The 16,734-nt window shown below is 51.4% G+C and overlaps 1 protein-coding gene across 1 annotated transcript in view; it reads left to right on the top strand.

The window, feature by feature from the left end:
* The window catches only part of ddx54 (DEAD (Asp-Glu-Ala-Asp) box polypeptide 54), a 23,937-nt gene extending 8,298 nt beyond the window's left edge, over positions 1-15,639 (top strand). Inside the window, exons 8-20 of the mRNA XM_079608161.1 lie at positions 4,057-4,178; positions 4,333-4,394; positions 5,058-5,189; positions 6,033-6,243; positions 6,444-6,575; positions 8,669-8,890; positions 9,460-9,533; positions 10,268-10,453; positions 11,238-11,371; positions 13,061-13,174; positions 13,405-13,515; positions 14,414-14,508; positions 14,727-15,639. Coding sequence (XP_079464287.1) covers positions 4,057-4,178; positions 4,333-4,394; positions 5,058-5,189; positions 6,033-6,243; positions 6,444-6,575; positions 8,669-8,890; positions 9,460-9,533; positions 10,268-10,453; positions 11,238-11,371; positions 13,061-13,174; positions 13,405-13,515; positions 14,414-14,508; positions 14,727-15,109 — 1,978 coding nt within the window. The 3' untranslated portion in view covers positions 15,110-15,639. The remainder of the gene's footprint in view (positions 1-4,056; positions 4,179-4,332; positions 4,395-5,057; positions 5,190-6,032; positions 6,244-6,443; positions 6,576-8,668; positions 8,891-9,459; positions 9,534-10,267; positions 10,454-11,237; positions 11,372-13,060; positions 13,175-13,404; positions 13,516-14,413; positions 14,509-14,726) is intronic.
* Positions 15,640-16,734: the final 1,095 nt, after the last annotated feature.

The raw sequence follows: 16,734 nt of genomic DNA, 5'->3' as shown, positions 1-16,734 counted from the left end.
TGGTAGCGCTAGTGTCCCGCTGGATCTCCTCTGGTAGCGCTAGTGTCCCGCTGGATCTTCTCTGGTAGCGCTAGTGTCCCGCTGGATCTCCTCTGGTAGCGCTAGTGTCCAGCCGGATCTCCTCTGGTAGCGCTAGTGTCCAGCTGGATCTCCTCTGGTAGCGCTAGTGTCCAGCTGGATCTCCTCTGGTAGCGCTAGTGTCCAGCTGGATCTCCTCTGGTAGCGCTAGTGTCCGGCTGGATCTCCTCTGGTAGCGCTAGTGTCCAGCTGGATCTCCTCTGGTAGCGCTAGTGTCCAGCTGGATCTCCTCTGGTAGCGCTAGTGTCCAGCTGGATCTCCTCTGGTAGCGCTAGTGTCCAGCTGGATCTCCTCTGGTAGCGCTAGTGTCCGGCTGGATCTCCTCTGGTAGCGCTAGTGTCCAGCTGGATCTCCTCTGGTAGCGCTAGTGTCCAGCTGGATCTCCTCTGGTAGCGCTAGTGTCCAGCCGGATCTCCTCTGGTAGCGCTAGTGTCCAGCTGGATCTCCTCTGGTAGCGCTAGTGTCCAGCTGGATCTCCTCTGGTAGCGCTAGTGTCCAGCTGGATCTCCTCTGGTAGCGCTAGTGTCCAGCTGGATCTCCTCTGGTAGCGCTAGTGTCCAGCTGGATCGCCTCTGGTAGCGCTAGTGTCCAGCTGGATCTCCTCTGGTAGCGCTAGTGTCCAGCCGGATCTCCTCTGGTAGCGCTAGTGTCCAGCTGGATCGCCTCTGGTAGCGCTAGTGTCCAGCCGGATCTCCTCTGGTAGCGCTAGTGTCCAGCTGGATCTCCTCTGGTAGCGCTAGTGTCCAGCCGGATCTCCTCTGGTAGCGCTAGTGTCCAGCTGGATCTCCTCTGGTAGCGCTAGTGTCCAGCTGGATCTCCTCTGGTAGCGCTAGTGTCCAGCTGGATCTCCTCTGGTAGCGCTAGTGTCCAGCCGGATCTCCTCTGGTAGCGCTAGTGTCCAGCTGGATCTCCTCTGGTAGCGCTAGTGTCCAGCTGGATCTCCTCTGGTAGCGCTAGTGTCCAGCCGGATCTCCTCTGGTAGCGCTAGTGTCCAGCTGGATCTCCTCTGGTAGCGCTAGTGTCCAGCTGGATCTCCTCTGGTAGCGCTAGTGTCCCGCCGGATCTCCTCTGGTAGCGCTAGTGTCCAGCTGGATCTCCTCTGGTAGCGCTAGTGTCCAGCCGGATCTCCTCTGGTAGCGCTAGTGTCCCGCCGGATCTCCTCTGGTAGCGCTAGTGTCCCGCCGGATCTCCTCTGGTAGCGCTAGTGTCCCGCTGGATCTCCTCTGGTAGCGCTAGTGTCCCGCCGGATCTCCTCTGGTAGCGCTAGTGTCCATCTGGATCTCCTCTGGTAGCGCTAGTGTCCCGCCGGATCTCCTCTGGTAGCGCTAGTGTCCAGCCGGATCTCCTCTGGTAGCGCTAGTGTCCAGCTGGATCTCCTCTGGTAGCGCTAGTGTCCCGCCGGATCTCCTCTGGTAGCGCTAGTGTCCAGCTGGATCTCCTCTGGTAGCGCTAGTGTCCCGCCGGATCTCCTCTGGTAGCGCTAGTGTCCAGCCGGATCTCCTCTGGTAGCGCTAGTGTCCCGCCGGATCTCCTCTGGTAGCGCTAGTGTCCAGCTGGATCTCCTCTGGTAGCGCTAGTGTCCCGCCGGATCTCCTCTGGTAGCGCTAGTGTCCAGCTGGATCTCCTCTGGTAGCGCTAGTGTCCCGCCGGATCTCCTCTGGTAGCGCTAGTGTCCAGCTGGATCTCCTCTGGTAGCGCTAGTGTCCAGCCGGATCTCCTCTGGTAGCGCTAGTGTCCAGCCGGATCTCCTCTGGTAGCGCTAGTGTCCAGCCGGATCTCCTCTGGTAGCGCTAGTGTCCAGCTGGATCTCCTCTGGTAGCGCTAGTGTCCAGCTGGATCTCCTCTGGTAGCGCTAGTGTCCAGCTGGATCTCCTCTGGTAGCGCTAGTGTCCAGCTGGATCTCCTCTGGTAGCGCTAGTGTCCAGCTGGATCTCCTCTGGTAGCGCTAGTGTCCAGCCGGATCTCCTCTGGTAGCGCTAGTGTCCAGCTGGATCTCCTCTGGTAGCGCTAGTGTCCAGCTGGATCTCCTCTGGTAGCGCTAGTGTCCAGCTGGATCTCCTCTGGTAGCGCTAGTGTCCAGCTGGATCTCCTCTGGTAGCGCTAGTGTCCAGCTGGATCTCCTCTGGTAGCGCTAGTGTCCAGCTGGATCTCCTCTGGTAGCGCTAGTGTCCAGCTGGATCTCCTCTGGTAGCGCTAGTGTCCAGCTGGATCTCCTCTGGTAGCGCTAGTGTCCAGCTGGATCTCCTCTGGTAGCGCTAGTGTCCAGCCGGATCTCCTCTGGTAGCGCTAGTGTCCAGCTGGATCTCCTCTGGTAGCGCTAGTGTCCCGCCGGATCTCCTCTGGTAGCGCTAGTGTCCAGCTGGATCTCCTCTGGTAGCGCTAGTGTCCCGCCGGATCTCCTCTGGTAGCGCTAGTGTCCAGCTGGATCTCCTCTGGTAGCGCTAGTGTCCCGCCGGATCTCCTCTGGTAGCGCTAGTGTCCAGCGGGATCTCCTCTGGTAGCGCTAGTGTCCAGCCGGATCTCCTCTGGTAGCGCTAGTGTCCCGCCGGATCTCCTCTGGTAGCGCTAGTGTCCCGCCGGATCTCCTCTGGTAGCGCTAGTGTCCAGCGGATCTCCTCTGGTAGCGCTAGTGTCCCGCCGGATCTCCTCTGGTAGCGCTAGTGTCCCGCCGGATCTCCTCTGGTAGCGCTAGTGTCCCGCCGGATCTCCTCTGGTAGCGCTAGTGTCCCGCCGGATCTCCTCTGGTAGCGCTAGTGTCCCGCCGGATCTCCTCTGGTAGCGCTAGTGTCCCGCCGGATCTCCTCTGGTAGCGCTAGTGTCCCGCCGGATCTCCTCTGGTAGCGCTAGTGTCCCGCCGGATCTCCTCTGGTAGCGCTAGTGTCCAGCGGATCTCCTCTGGTAGCGCTAGTGTCCAGCGGATCTCCTCTGGTAGCGCTAGTGTCCAGCCGGATCTCCTCTGGTAGCGCTAGTGTCCAGCTGGATCTCCTCTGGTAGCGCTAGTGTCCAGCTGGATCTCCTCTGGTAGCGCTAGTGTCCAGCTGGATCTCCTCTGGTAGCGCTAGTGTCCAGCTGGATCTCCTCTGGTAGCGCTAGTGTCCAGCTGGATCTCCTCTGGTAGCGCTAGTGTCCAGCTGGATCTCCTCTGGTAGCGCTAGTGTCCAGCTGGATCTCCTCTGGTAGCGCTAGTGTCCAGCTGGATCTCCTCTGGTAGCGCTAGTGTCCAGCCGGATCTCCTCTGGTAGCGCTAGTGTCCAGCTGGATCTCCTCTGGTAGCGCTAGTGTCCCGCCGGATCTCCTCTGGTAGCGCTAGTGTCCAGCTGGATCTCCTCTGGTAGCGCTAGTGTCCCGCCGGATCTCCTCTGGTAGCGCTAGTGTCCAGCTGGATCTCCTCTGGTAGCGCTAGTGTCCCGCCGGATCTCCTCTGGTAGCGCTAGTGTCCAGCGGGATCTCCTCTGGTAGCGCTAGTGTCCAGCCGGATCTCCTCTGGTAGCGCTAGTGTCCCGCCGGATCTCCTCTGGTAGCGCTAGTGTCCCGCCGGATCTCCTCTGGTAGCGCTAGTGTCCAGCGGATCTCCTCTGGTAGCGCTAGTGTCCCGCCGGATCTCCTCTGGTAGCGCTAGTGTCCCGCCGGATCTCCTCTGGTAGCGCTAGTGTCCCGCCGGATCTCCTCTGGTAGCGCTAGTGTCCCGCCGGATCTCCTCTGGTAGCGCTAGTGTCCCGCCGGATCTCCTCTGGTAGCGCTAGTGTCCCGCCGGATCTCCTCTGGTAGCGCTAGTGTCCCGCCGGATCTCCTCTGGTAGCGCTAGTGTCCCGCCGGATCTCCTCTGGTAGCGCTAGTGTCCAGCGGATCTCCTCTGGTAGCGCTAGTGTCCAGCGGATCTCCTCTGGTAGCGCTAGTGTCCAGCGGATCTCCTCTGGTAGCGCTAGTGTCCAGCCGGATCTCCTCTGGTTACTGTAACGAGGTGTTTCTGCTTCTCAGGCTGTTTGAGATGGGTTTTGCGGAGCAGCTTCAGGAGATCATCAGACGTCTCCCAGACGCTCGGCAGACGCTGCTGTTCTCCGCCACGCTTCCCAAGCTGATCGTGGAGTTCGCCAGAGCCGGTGAGCAGTCTCTTCTGCACACATATATATACATGACATTATGACCTCATATATTTTATCATTAGGCTGTGTTCAGAGTGCGGTGAGATCAGTATGGCGGCGCGCGTGTGTTATAGTTGAGCTCCTCTGATTGGCTGATCTGTTTCCCGCACAGGCCTCACGGAGCCGGTCCTCCTTCGTCTGGATGTGGACACCAAACTCAGCGACCAGCTCAAGGTGAACATCACGTTCTGTTCAGCGCCGCCTCTGTGATGTGAAGTACCGACTCTTGGTTTATTCAGGGGTTGATGACATCAGAGGGACAGGGAAGTGTGCAAACATGCACCGAGGAGCCCTTCATTATCAGACCTTTCATGTGTTAAATGAGCAAAAGAGTCGAGGGTTCGGGGGAATGTGTCTTCTGCTCATCAAGGCTGCATTTATTTGATCAAATATACAGTAATGTTATGATATGAATATGAATATATATTAAAAATATGAAATATTATTCCAATGTAAAACAGCAGTTTTTACTGTATTTTTAATTAAATAAATTCAGCTTTTGATCACCGGAATAAATTACACTTACTATATTCACATAGAAAATGGTGAAATATTATAATGTAAATCATCAGTTTTCTATGTGAATATACAGTAAAGTGTAATTTATTCCTGTGATCAAAGCATCAATACTCCAGTCTTCAGTGTCACATGATCCTCCAGAAATCAGTGTAATATGATGATCTGATGCTCAAACATTTATGATTATTATCAATGTTGAACACGGCTCAGAATTGTGTGGAGGAAGAAATATTTTTCCGGATTCTGATGAGTGGAAAGTTGATTTGAAATATAATATTTTTGTAACGTTCCCGTTCCCTCTGCTTGTGTGTCGTCCAGCTCTCGTTCTTCCACGTGCGCATGGACGATAAACGGGCTCTTCTTCTGCATCTGCTGAGGGCCGTGGTGAAGCCGCAGGAGCAGACGGTGGTGTTCGTCGCCACCAAACATCACGTGGAGTTCCTGAAGGAGGTGCGGGAGAACTACATCTGTGTTGAAGTCTTTCACGTTGTGTTTCGCTCAAACACACCAACAATCCTGTTATTTTAATGTTCACTGCTACACTCTCAGGCCGTCCACTAGTTCATCATCATCAGCTGTGTTTCCATCCACATCATTTTATGAATTTTAATAAGTTGCATAAAAAACTAAGATGCACATAAATTTAAAAAATGCGCTCAGTTGAGGCGGATAATAAACTGCGATGGAAACACACTCACACAGGGTTCGGACAAGGGGCTTAAAGTGCTTGGATTTGACTTAGTCCTAGAAAACCCCTGAACACAGACATATTCATGAAGAGGTGAAAAGTGCTTAAATCACTGAAAAACAATATATATGAAATTAGTGTTTAATTTTTGCGATGAAACAATATTTTCATGCTAAATGAATGTAGCAGCCCGTCTGATACAGATATAAAGACATGACTACGAACCAGATATTGCTCATATAAATATCCAAGTATATGACGAGCTTTCATTCTTCATATATTCATGGAAAAAAATCTTAATTAAGTTTGAATAAGCGATATCTTTGTCATAGTAGCTTTCAATGGTTAGTTACCATAGTCATTGCACTTTATTTGTACCTTTTTTGTTGTATTAGTATGTGTTTTATTCATCTGTTTACCTTTTTTAGAATTTTAAAGATAATAGATATTGTTTTGATTAGTGAGATCTTTGATTGTAATCCTTGAAAACAAAACAAAAAGTAGTTCTTGAAAAGTCCTTTAAAGTCTTGGAATTTAATTTTACAGTATTGTTCTCTGATTCTGTCCTGTTGGTTCTGATGTGTGTGTGTGTGTGTGTGTTGCAGGTCCTGATGGAGCAGGGCGTGGAGGTCGCCTACATCTACAGCGCTCTGGACCAGACGGCCCGTAAGATCAACATCGGCCGCTTCGTCCACCGGAAGGCCATGGTTCTGCTGGTCACTGATGTGGCGGCCCGGGGCATCGACATCCCACTCCTCGACAACGTCATCAACTTCAACTTCCCGTCCAAGCCCAAACTCTTCCTGCACAGAGTCGGTGTGTGACGGAGCAGATGCTTCACCTCTGACCCCTGAGATTGACCTCTATCCCCTGACCTCGACCTCTAACCCCCTGACCTTGACATTAACCCCTGACCTCGACCTCTAACCCATGTCCTTTAACCCCTGACCTTGACCTTTAACCCCATACCTCTAACCCCTGACCTCGACCTCTAACCCCTGACCTCTGTGTTGCAGGCCGCGTGGCTCGCGCCGGCAGAGGCGGGACTGCGTTCAGTCTGGTGTGTTCTGATGAAGTGCCGTTCCTCTACGATCTGCATCTGTTCTTGGGTCGACCCGTACAGTTCGCCGTCCCCGAACACACACCAGGTAAACACAGGGACTTGTGTTTGTGTTGAGTAGTGTGTGTGTGTGTGTGTGCAGGGGCGACACTAATGCTTGTCTGGGACAAGTAGACTTTTTTGATGGTACAGGCGAAAGATAATTTTACTTGCAAGCAGCCTCACCCTTCCCTCGGGTCATCACCCTTCCCTCGGGTCATCACCCTTCCCTCGGGTCATCACCCTTCCCTCGGGTCATCACCCTTCCCTCGGGTCATCACCCTTCCCTCGGGTCATCACCCTTCCCTCGGGTCATCACCCTTCCCTCGGGTCATCACCCTTCCCTCGGGTCATCACCCTTCCCTCGGGTCATCACCCTTCCCTCGGGTCATCACCCTTCCCTCGGGTCATCACCCTTCCCTCGGGTCATCACCCTTCCCTCGGGTCATCACCCTTCCCTCGGGTCATCACCCTTCCCTCGGGTCATCACCCTTCCCTCGGGTCATCACCCTTCCCTCGGTTCATCATCCTTCCCTCGGTTCATCACCCTTCCCTCGGGTCATCACCCTTCCCTCGGGTCATCACCCTTCCCTCGGGTCATCACCCTTCCCTCGGGTCATCACCCTTCCCTCGGGTCATCACCCTTCCCTCGGTTCATCACCCTTCCCTCGGGTCATCATCCTTCCCTCGGGTCATCACCCTTCCCTCGGGTCATCACCCTTCCCTCGGTTCATCACCCTTCCCTCGGGTCATCACCCTTCCCTCGGGTCATCACCCTTCCCTCGGGTCATCACCCTTCCCTCGGGTCATCACCCTTCCCTCGGGTCATCACCCTTCCCTCGGGTCATCACCCTTCCCTCGGTTCATCACCCTTCCCTCGGGTCATCACCCTTCCCTCGGGTCATCACCCTTCCCTCGGTTCATCACCCTTCCCTCGGGTCATCACCCTTCCCTCGGGTCATCACCCTTCCCTCGGGTCATCACCCTTCCCTCGGTTCATCACCCTTCCCTCGGGTCATCACCCTTCCCTCGGGTCATCACCCTTCCCTCGGGTCATCACCCTTCCCTCGGTTCATCACCCTTCCCTCGGGTCATCACCCTTCCCTCGGGTCATCACCCTTCCCTCGGGTCATCACCCTTCCCTCGGGTCATCACCCTTCCCTCGGTTCATCACCCTTCCCTCGGGTCATCACCCTTCCCTCGGGTCATCACCCTTCCCTCGGTTCATCACCCTTCCCTCGGGTCATCACCCTTCCCTCGGGTCATCACCCTTCCCTGGGGTGGTTCATCACCCTTCCCTCGGTTCATCACCCTTCCCTCGGGTCATCACCCTTCCCTCGGGTCATCACCCTTCCCTCGGGTCATCACCCTTCCCTCGGGTCATCACCCTTCCCTCGGGTCATCACCCTTCCCTCGGGTCATCACCCTTCCCTCGGGTCATCACCCTTCCCTCGGTTCATCACCCTTCCCTCGGTTCATCACCCTTCCCTCGGGTCATCACCCTTCCCTCGGGTCATCACCCTTCCCTCGGGTCATCACCCTTCCCTCGGGTCATCACCCTTCCCTCGGGTCATCACCCTTCCCTCGGGTCATCACCCTTCCCTCGGGTCATCACCCTTCCCTCGGGTCATCACCCTTCCCTCGGGTCATCACCCTTCCCTCGGGTCATCACCCTTCCCTCGGGTCATCACCCTTCCCTCGGTTCATCACCCTTCCCTCGGGTCATCACCCTTCCCTCGGGTCATCACCCTTCCCTCGGGTCATCACCCTTCCCTCGGGTCATCACCCTTCCCTCGGGTCATCACCCTTCCCTCGGGTCATCACCCTTCCCTCGGGTCATCACCCTTCCCTCGGGTCATCACCCTTCCCTCGGGTCATCACCCTTCCCTCGGGTCATCACCCTTCCCTCGGGTCATCACCCTTCCCTCGGGTCATCAGAGTCCAAGACTCCAGGACTTGTGTCGCACTTCAACCATGAATATTCCTGAATGAATCAGTCGTTTGAATGAATTACTGGTTTAATACGACGGTCATCTGCTGCCACCTACTGGTGGTTCAGTTTCGTGTTTAGAAGTATCATTCTTTCCAACGTTTCTTATTTGTTTAAAGCCCTGCTGTATAATTGTGTGTGCCGGTCCTCAGATGCGGACGGCGTGTTCGGTCGGGTTCCTCAGAGTGTCCTGGACGATGAAGACGCTCCGCTGCAGACGGCGCACGAGAACTCTCTGGATCTGCAGACTCTATACCGGGTCTCTGAGAACGCATACAAGCAGTACCTGAAGTCCAGACCCAGCCCGTCACCCGAGTCCATCAAGCGCGTCAAGAGCGCAGACCTGTCCAAGATGGCCGTCCACCCGCTGCTGGGTGAGTGTGTGTGTGTGTGAGAGAGAGAGAAACTCCTGCTGAACTCTTCTGTGTGTGTGTGTGTGTGTGTGTGTGTGAGAGAGAGAGAATCTCCTGCTGAACTCTTCTGTGTGTGTGTGTGTGAGAGAGAGAGACTCCTGCTGAACTCTTCTGTGTGTGTGTGTGTGTGTGTGTGTGAGAGACTCCTGCTGAACTCTTCTGTGTGTGTGTGTGTGAGAGAGAGAGACTCCTGCTGAACTCTTCTGTGTGTGTGTGTGTGTGAGAGAGAGAGACTCCTGCTGAACTCTTCTGTGTGTGTGTGTGTGAGAGAGAGAGACTCCTGCTGAACTCTTCTGTGTGTGTGTGTGTGTGTGTGTGAGAGAGACTCCTGCTGAACTCTTCTGTGTGTGTGTGTGTGTGAGAGAGAGAGACTCCTGCTGAACTCTTCTGTGTGTGTGTGTGTGTGAGAGAGAGAGAATCTCCTGCTGAACTCTTCTGTGTGTGTGTGTGTGTGTGTGTGTGTGTGAGAGAGAGAATCTCCTGCTGAACTCTTCTGTGTGTGTGTGTGTGTGTGTGTGTGTGTGTCTCAGGTTCTGGACTGGAGCGGGTGGAACTGGACCGGCTGCTGATGGTCGACTGCATCAAGGGCTACAAGGCTAAATCTGTACGTTTATTCAGTGTCGTCTCTCTCTGAAGGCTCAGGAATGAACGTTCTGTCATCATTTACTCGGCTTGTTGTTCAATCAACACTACTTTCTTTCATCTTCTGAAGTTTGATCCATTATTGACTGATATCGTTCTCCTCTGTCCGTCTCAAATCTCATTTGTGATTAGTGTTGTGTATCGTTGGAATTTTAACAATTCCAATTCTGCTTATTGATTCCTAATTTCACTTCCAAAAAGTAAATATATCATGAACAAAAAAATCAACCGGCTAAAGAACACTTACACAATGAACGTTTGCCTGTGGTTTATAAACACCATAGAAAAACAACTAGCGTAACTAATATACATGTTAGTCATTAAAAAAGATGTTTAATTTATAATAACTCGGGGTTATTATAGAGACGGCAGCAGGATTATTAGGAATATATTACTTGATCTTGAATGGTTTAAAGTGAAATGCTCACAAGGGAATTGATGGGAGGAATCGAAATTTAAATTTAAAGTATCCAGTTCCCGACCCTATTTCTGCTTGTTTTTCGGTAATACTTTATTTGACAGTGTCTTTGTTACATGTTACATGTACTTACTGTAGTAATGATACATAATTACATGCAGATCCTTCGCAAAGCAAATCCATTCCCTACAGTGTTTGACTTCAGAAGACGTTGAATATAGTTCTGGCTCTGACTGTCAGATGTTTATTGGGCGAGCTGCACGTTCTTGTTTCCTCAGACTATTTTTGAAATCAACTCCAGCAACAAAACCAGTGCCAGCGAGGTGATGCGGGCCAAGCGATCTCGGGACAGTGTTCTGGTCCACAAGTTCTCCACAGCGCGAGCGGAGCTGATGGGCCAGACCGCCGTCCCCATGGTAACCAACACAGAACCGCGACCCGACGAGGACGAAGACGAGATTCAGGTGAGCACACTGAACACTGACTCCAGGAGCTGATCCCTGTGTCTGATGTCTGATGTCTGTGTCTGATGTCTGATGTCTGTGTCTGATGTCTGTGTCTGATGTCTGATGTCTGATGTCTGATGTCTGTGTCTGTGTCTGATGTCTGATGTCTGATGTCTGATGTCTGTGTCTGATGTCTGTGTCTGTGTCTGTGTCTGATGTCTGTGTCTGATGTCTGTGTCTGATGTCTGGTGTCTGTGTCTGTGTCTGATGTCTGATGTCTGATGTCTGTGTCTGATGTCTGATGTCTGATGTCTGTGTCTGTGTCTGTGTCTGATGTCTGATGTCTGATGTCTGTGTCTGATGTCTGTGTCTGATGTCTGATGTCTGATGTCTGTGTCTGTGTCTGATGTCTGATGTCTGATGTCTGTGTCTGATGTCTGATGTCTGTGTCTGTGTCTGTGTCTGATGTCTGTGTCTGTGTCTGATCTCTGTGTCTGATGTCTGGTGTCTGATGTCTGGTGTCTGATGTCTGGTCTCTGATGTCTGTGTCTGATGTCTGTGTCTGTGTCTGATCTCTGTGTCTGATCTCTGTGTCTGATGTATGTGTCTGATGTCTGTGTCTGGTGTCTGATGTCTGGTGTCTGATGTCTGGTGTCTGGTGTCTGTGTCTGATGTCTGATGTCTGTGTCTGATGTCTGTGTCTGATCTCTGTGTCTGATGTCTGTGTGTCTGATGTCTGTGTGTCTGATGTCTGTGTGTCTGATGTCTGTGTCTGTCTGATCCCCGTGTCTGATCTCTACAGACGGTGTTCTCTGAGGTGGTGGGAGGGAAGAAACGAAAGCAAGATACTGAAATCAGCAGGAAGAAAACATTACCAGGAAAAGATGAAGAGTTCTACATCCCGTACAGACCCAAAGACTTCGACTCAGAGCGAGGGTATGGCCGGCTCCTTATTTATTATTATTATTATCATCATCATCTTCCACAGCTTATCCGGGGCAGGATCGCGGGCAGCAGTGTAAGCAGAGATGCTCAGACTTCCCTCTCCCTATCACTTCCTCCAGCTCTTCCGGGGGGACACCGAGGCGTTCCCAGGCCAGCCGGGAGATATAATCCCTGCAGCGTGTCCTAGGTCTTCCCCGGGGTCTCCTCCCGGTGGGACGTGCCCGGAACATCTCCCCGGCGTCCAGGAGGCACCGGCGTCGATGCCCGAGCCACCTCAGCTGTGGAGGAGCAGCGGCTCTACTCTGAGCTCCTCCCGAGTGACCGAGCTCCTCACCCGATCTCTGAGGGATCGCCCAGCCACCCTGCGGAGAAAGCTCATTCCGGCCGCCTGTGTCCGGGATCTTGTCCTTTCGGTCATGACCCAAAGCTCATGACCATAGGTGAGAGTAGGAACGTAGATTGACCGGTAAATCGAGAGTTCGCCTTGCAGCTCAGCTCCTTCTTCACCACGACAGACCGGTACATCGACCGCATTACTGCAGCAGCTGCACCGATCCGTCTGTCAATCTCCCGTTCCATCCTTCCCTCACTCGTGAACAAGACCCCAAGATACTTGAACTCCTCCACTTGAGGCAGGAACTCTCCACCAACCTGAAGTGGGCAATCCGGCCTAGTGTCCCGGTGCCACGTGCACTGATGGACACCCTTGTGCTCAAACATGGTGTTCGTACTGGACAAGCTTTAACTAGCAAGGCAAGGCACCGCTCGAGTTCAGATCAGGGGGGCCGTTCCTCCCTATCATCCCTCTCCAGGTGCCACTGTTGCTGCCCACGTGGGCGCTGAAGTCCCCCAGTAGAACGACGGAGTCCCCAGTCGGAGCACTTCCCAGCACCCCTCCCAGAGACTCCAAGAGGGCCGGGTACTCAACACTGCCGTCCGGCCCGTAGGCGCAGGGAAGCGACCCTCTCGTTCACCGGGGTGAACTCCAACACATGGCGGCTGAGCTGGGGGGCTATAAGTAAAGCCACACCACCCGCCGCCTCTCACTATGGGCAACTCCAGAGTGGTGAAGAGTCCATCCTCTCTTGAGGAGTGTGGTTCCAGAGCCTAAGCCGTGCGTGGAGGTGATCCCAACTACCTCTAGTCGGAACCTCTCAACCTCACGCACAATCTCAGGCTCCTTCCCCGCCAGCGAGGTGGCGTTCCACGTCCCGAAAGCTAGTTTCCGTGTCCAGGGATCGGGTTGTCGGGGCCCCCGCCTTCGACTGTCGCCCCATCAGCTTTGCACCGGCCCCTTACGGCCCTCCTGCAGGCCGGCCACGTCGCTCCTCCGGGCTGAGCCCCAGGTCGGGCCCCTGCTGCGCCTTGCCGGGCCACGTCACGGTCCTTGTTTTTCTTTGCAACATAAAGGGTTTATGAACCGCTCTTAGTCTGACCCGTCACCTAGGACCTGTTTGCCTTGGCAGGCCCTACCAGGGGCATATAGCCCCGGACAACACAGCTCCTAGGGTCCTTCGGGTACTCGAACCCCTCCACCGCGGTAAGGTGGCAGTTCAAGGAGGGGTCTTATCATCATCATCATCATCATCCATCATCATCATCATTATTATTATTATTCAAAGTGTTCAATTTGAAAAATGTTAAATGTTTCCATGTGTTTGTGTGTGTGTGTGTGTGTAGGCTGAGTCTCGGGGCAGATGCGGGCTCGTTCGAGCATCAGGCCTCCTCTGCAGTTCTGGATCTGATGGGTGACGAGAGCAAATCTTTAAATCAGCACAAGAGCCTGATGAAGTGGTGAGCAGCGCCGGCTTCTACACGCGTGACCCTGTGCACACTGCTAATCATCCTGACACACACGTGCTCTTATCCTGACACACACGTGCTCTTATCCTGACACACACGTGCTCTTATCCTGACACACACGTGCTCTTATCCTGACACACACGTGCTCTTATCCTGACACACACGTGCTCTTATCCTGACACACACGTGCTCTTATCCTGACACACACGTGCTCTCCGCAGGGATCGCAAGAGGAAGCGCTTCGTCCATGACACGGGTAACAACGACAAACACAAGAAGATCAAGACAGAGAGTGGAACGGTGGTCAGCGGCAAGAAGAACAAGAAGAACTTGTATCCTTCTGGAAAAGATTCTCTTCGTAACACAGCTTTACAGGAACTCATGATGTTAATGTTGTTTATGTCTTCAGATCTGGGCGATGGGATGGTTTACATTCAGAGACGATAGAAACAATCAAGCCCAGAACTTTTGTCGCACTTGCACCACGAATACACACAAAAAAATATGAAAGGATTCGAGGAGTTTTGTGGTTGAAATTTTAAAAAGTATCAAAACCTTCCCTTACCAGTCAATTTGACCCCCTCAGGAATGCTAGGAATGCTTCAGTACACAAAACAAATGCTAAAACTACCAAAAAATTATTGTATAATGTCTACATGTGTATCTGAATGCACACTGAAGTTAACTGGCTTTAGGACCCAGCGGAACAGCTCCTTTGCCTCCATATAGAGATATAAGCCCATCTAGAGTTATGAAATATCATGTTATATTATTATTTTTCCACAAGAGGTCGGCAGAGACACCCATTGTAAGATATTTTTAACTGAATTTTAAAGGGTTATGCATTAAATTGTGAGTGATTTTGAATTTTAAGTTGAAAGAATGAGGAAAGTGCTTAAATTATTTTTTAATTATCAAAATTTAGCCATTTTAAATAAAATAAAAATCTCAACAAAAAAAAATAAGTATAATTTTAGGGCTTCGGTGCAGATAAAATGTATGCACAGATGAATTGTTCAAAATAAGATCTATAACATTGGGTGAATTTTTATTTCATGAGTTTTACAAGAGTAAATTGTATCGGCCCGCTACAGATTTGTGCGGCTAATCTTGATGTGAACAGGCCTTCAAGACCAGGAAGAGGAATTAAGAATTGTTGATCCCATGTGGACTTGTGCAGGTCTGATGTGAGTAATTGCGTGTCAGTTGGTTTTCCTGACCTTGGTCCAGTTATGAAGAATGGAAGAAGAAGAATAAGATGGATGACCGAGCGTCAGACTCGGATGGAGAAACTGGAGGAGCGTCGAGAGGGAGGAACTCCAGCGGTAAGAGACCAATGCTAAGTCCCAGTTCCCCTACTTGTACTACGCCTTAAAGTATGTTCTGAGTGTGTAGCAAAAGAGTACGCGAGCTTTGGGACATAGTACATAGCACTAGTATGCGAATTGGGACGCACCGAAATATTGTGTTGTGAAATCATCCAGTTGATCACATGACATCCGCTCTCTTAAGTACTAGTGTGTTTGTGTTGTGGTTTCTTCAGGTCGTGGAGGAAGAGGAGGGGGTTATGGCCAGTCGAGAGGAAGAGGAGGGGGTTATGGCCAGTCGAGAGGAAGAGGAGGGGCTTATGGCCAGTCGAGAGGAAGAGGAGGGGCTTATGGCCAGTCAGGAGGAAGAGGAGGAGCTCATGGCCAGTCGGGAGGAAGAGGAGGAGCTCCTGCCGAGAGCGGCTCGCGTGTGCGATCGGAGCTGAAGAACCGCGATCAGATCCTCAAGCTACGCAAGCGTAAAGCTAAACAGCAGTTCCTGCAGAGCGGTGGCATGAAGAAGCTGCGCGCGAAAGGAAAGCAGCGGCTACAGGAAGTGATGCGGTCCGGCTTCGGGCGCGGCGGCAACAAGAAGGGAAAGATGAAGAAGAGACTTTAATAGAGGAAACGATACGAACAATCCCGCTTCCCCGGAAAACAAGATGGCCGTCTGAAACTCTTTTACTGAAACGTTTCATGCACATGTTGCTCTTTGTCTGCATAAAAGAGATGTTTCCGGTCAACTATCAACAGAATGTCCATTACCACTCAAAATTATTTCTATTGCAGATTTCAAATTTTTTTTTTTGTTGTTAAAAATGGCCGTCAGTTACAGTAAGACCGCAAACCGCCTCAACTTGATACCGGTTCAGATTGGTGTGATAGACATGTTTAGTCTTTGATTTCGGTGTCATCATGAACACAGGAGAGCCTGTGAGTTTCACATCATGTGTGACTGGTTCTCTAAACCCCGTAAACTAAGAAACCCTTTAATGATTAATTTGTTTATTATGCTAAGGGTTCACTCTTAAAGTTTGCATGAAACTGAAGTTGTGCTTGTCTTTTCTTCCCTGTTGTGTTGTATATCCGAGTGAAACGCTTCTGGAACAAGAACACGTAAGAAATAAATAAAGGTTTGCTATTGGCTGATCTCATGTGAGTGACAGGTTATAGCCCCGCCCACATCATCAGAGAAGAGATTCTGCAAGAGAAAGATTCAAGATTAACACAATAATGATGTGCACCCATAAATCATTTAGAATAAACACTGCAATATTCCATAAACAACTAGATCTGTTTTGATTTCATGGGCGCTAGCGTTCAACTTCTAATGTAGCCTACACTGAATAGTTCAGGACAATTTATTGATTGTGATCCTAATTAAGTGGAAAATAAGGCCTTTTACACAGAATACATATATTACTGCACAAATAAAATGTGACATTTTACCACACCACTAGATATGTACGGTAATCTAAAACAGAACTGGGTTCAAATAAGTATTAAAATGGAACCACAAACTTGTGGCAGACCTTCACGCACACATTAGCATATTAACGTACGTAACGCCCGCAGTCGCGACCCGCCAGCGTAGAGGAAGTGACGTCTAAACGCGGTGAGTCCCGCTGAACTGGTCAAGAGTGGTGATGATGGGCTTGTTTGAGATGCGCCTCGCCTCGCCTGATGTGTAGTCGAGAGCGTTTATATACTGTCTATGGTCGAGAGTAGCCGGAGGAGTGAAGAAGTGCAGGCCGGACAGATCTCTCTCCTCGCAGTGGACCAGATCCTACGAGATCAAAGGCGGTATCGCGGGATTCACGCTCGTGCTGCTAATGAACTGGATGCAATTTAAGTTCTGTTGCTTTTATAAGAAAATAAATATAATGAACAAGACACTCAAAGTTCTTGTTATTTAATTACACCAAAGACGCGTGTTTATTAATATTTTTTAATAAATATGTCAACAATCAAATAACCCAGATCACACTGTCAGAGAGTTCGGGAATACTCAAACTTAATTTATACACATAAAAACACGAAGTTTTAAATTCAAACATTTTAAAAGAGAACAATACATCACGGTTGTTTTAAACCAATGAGCATTAAGCTGTGTCGTCAGCAAGTCGTTTCCCATCATGCTCTTGATCAGCAGTCGTGGAGAGCAACTGCGCTCGACTGCAGAATCCGACGCGCGCGGCTTGTGCTCGCGAGAGTGTTTCTACATGCGTCACATGACATCAGAGC

The sequence above is a fragment of the Phoxinus phoxinus genome (genome assembly GCF_949152265.1).
Source record: "Phoxinus phoxinus genome assembly, chromosome: 3".
Taxonomy (NCBI): domain Eukaryota; kingdom Metazoa; phylum Chordata; class Actinopteri; order Cypriniformes; family Leuciscidae; genus Phoxinus; species Phoxinus phoxinus.
The sequence above is the reverse complement of the archived record's forward strand: the minus strand, read 5'-3'. Positions and strand labels throughout refer to the sequence as shown.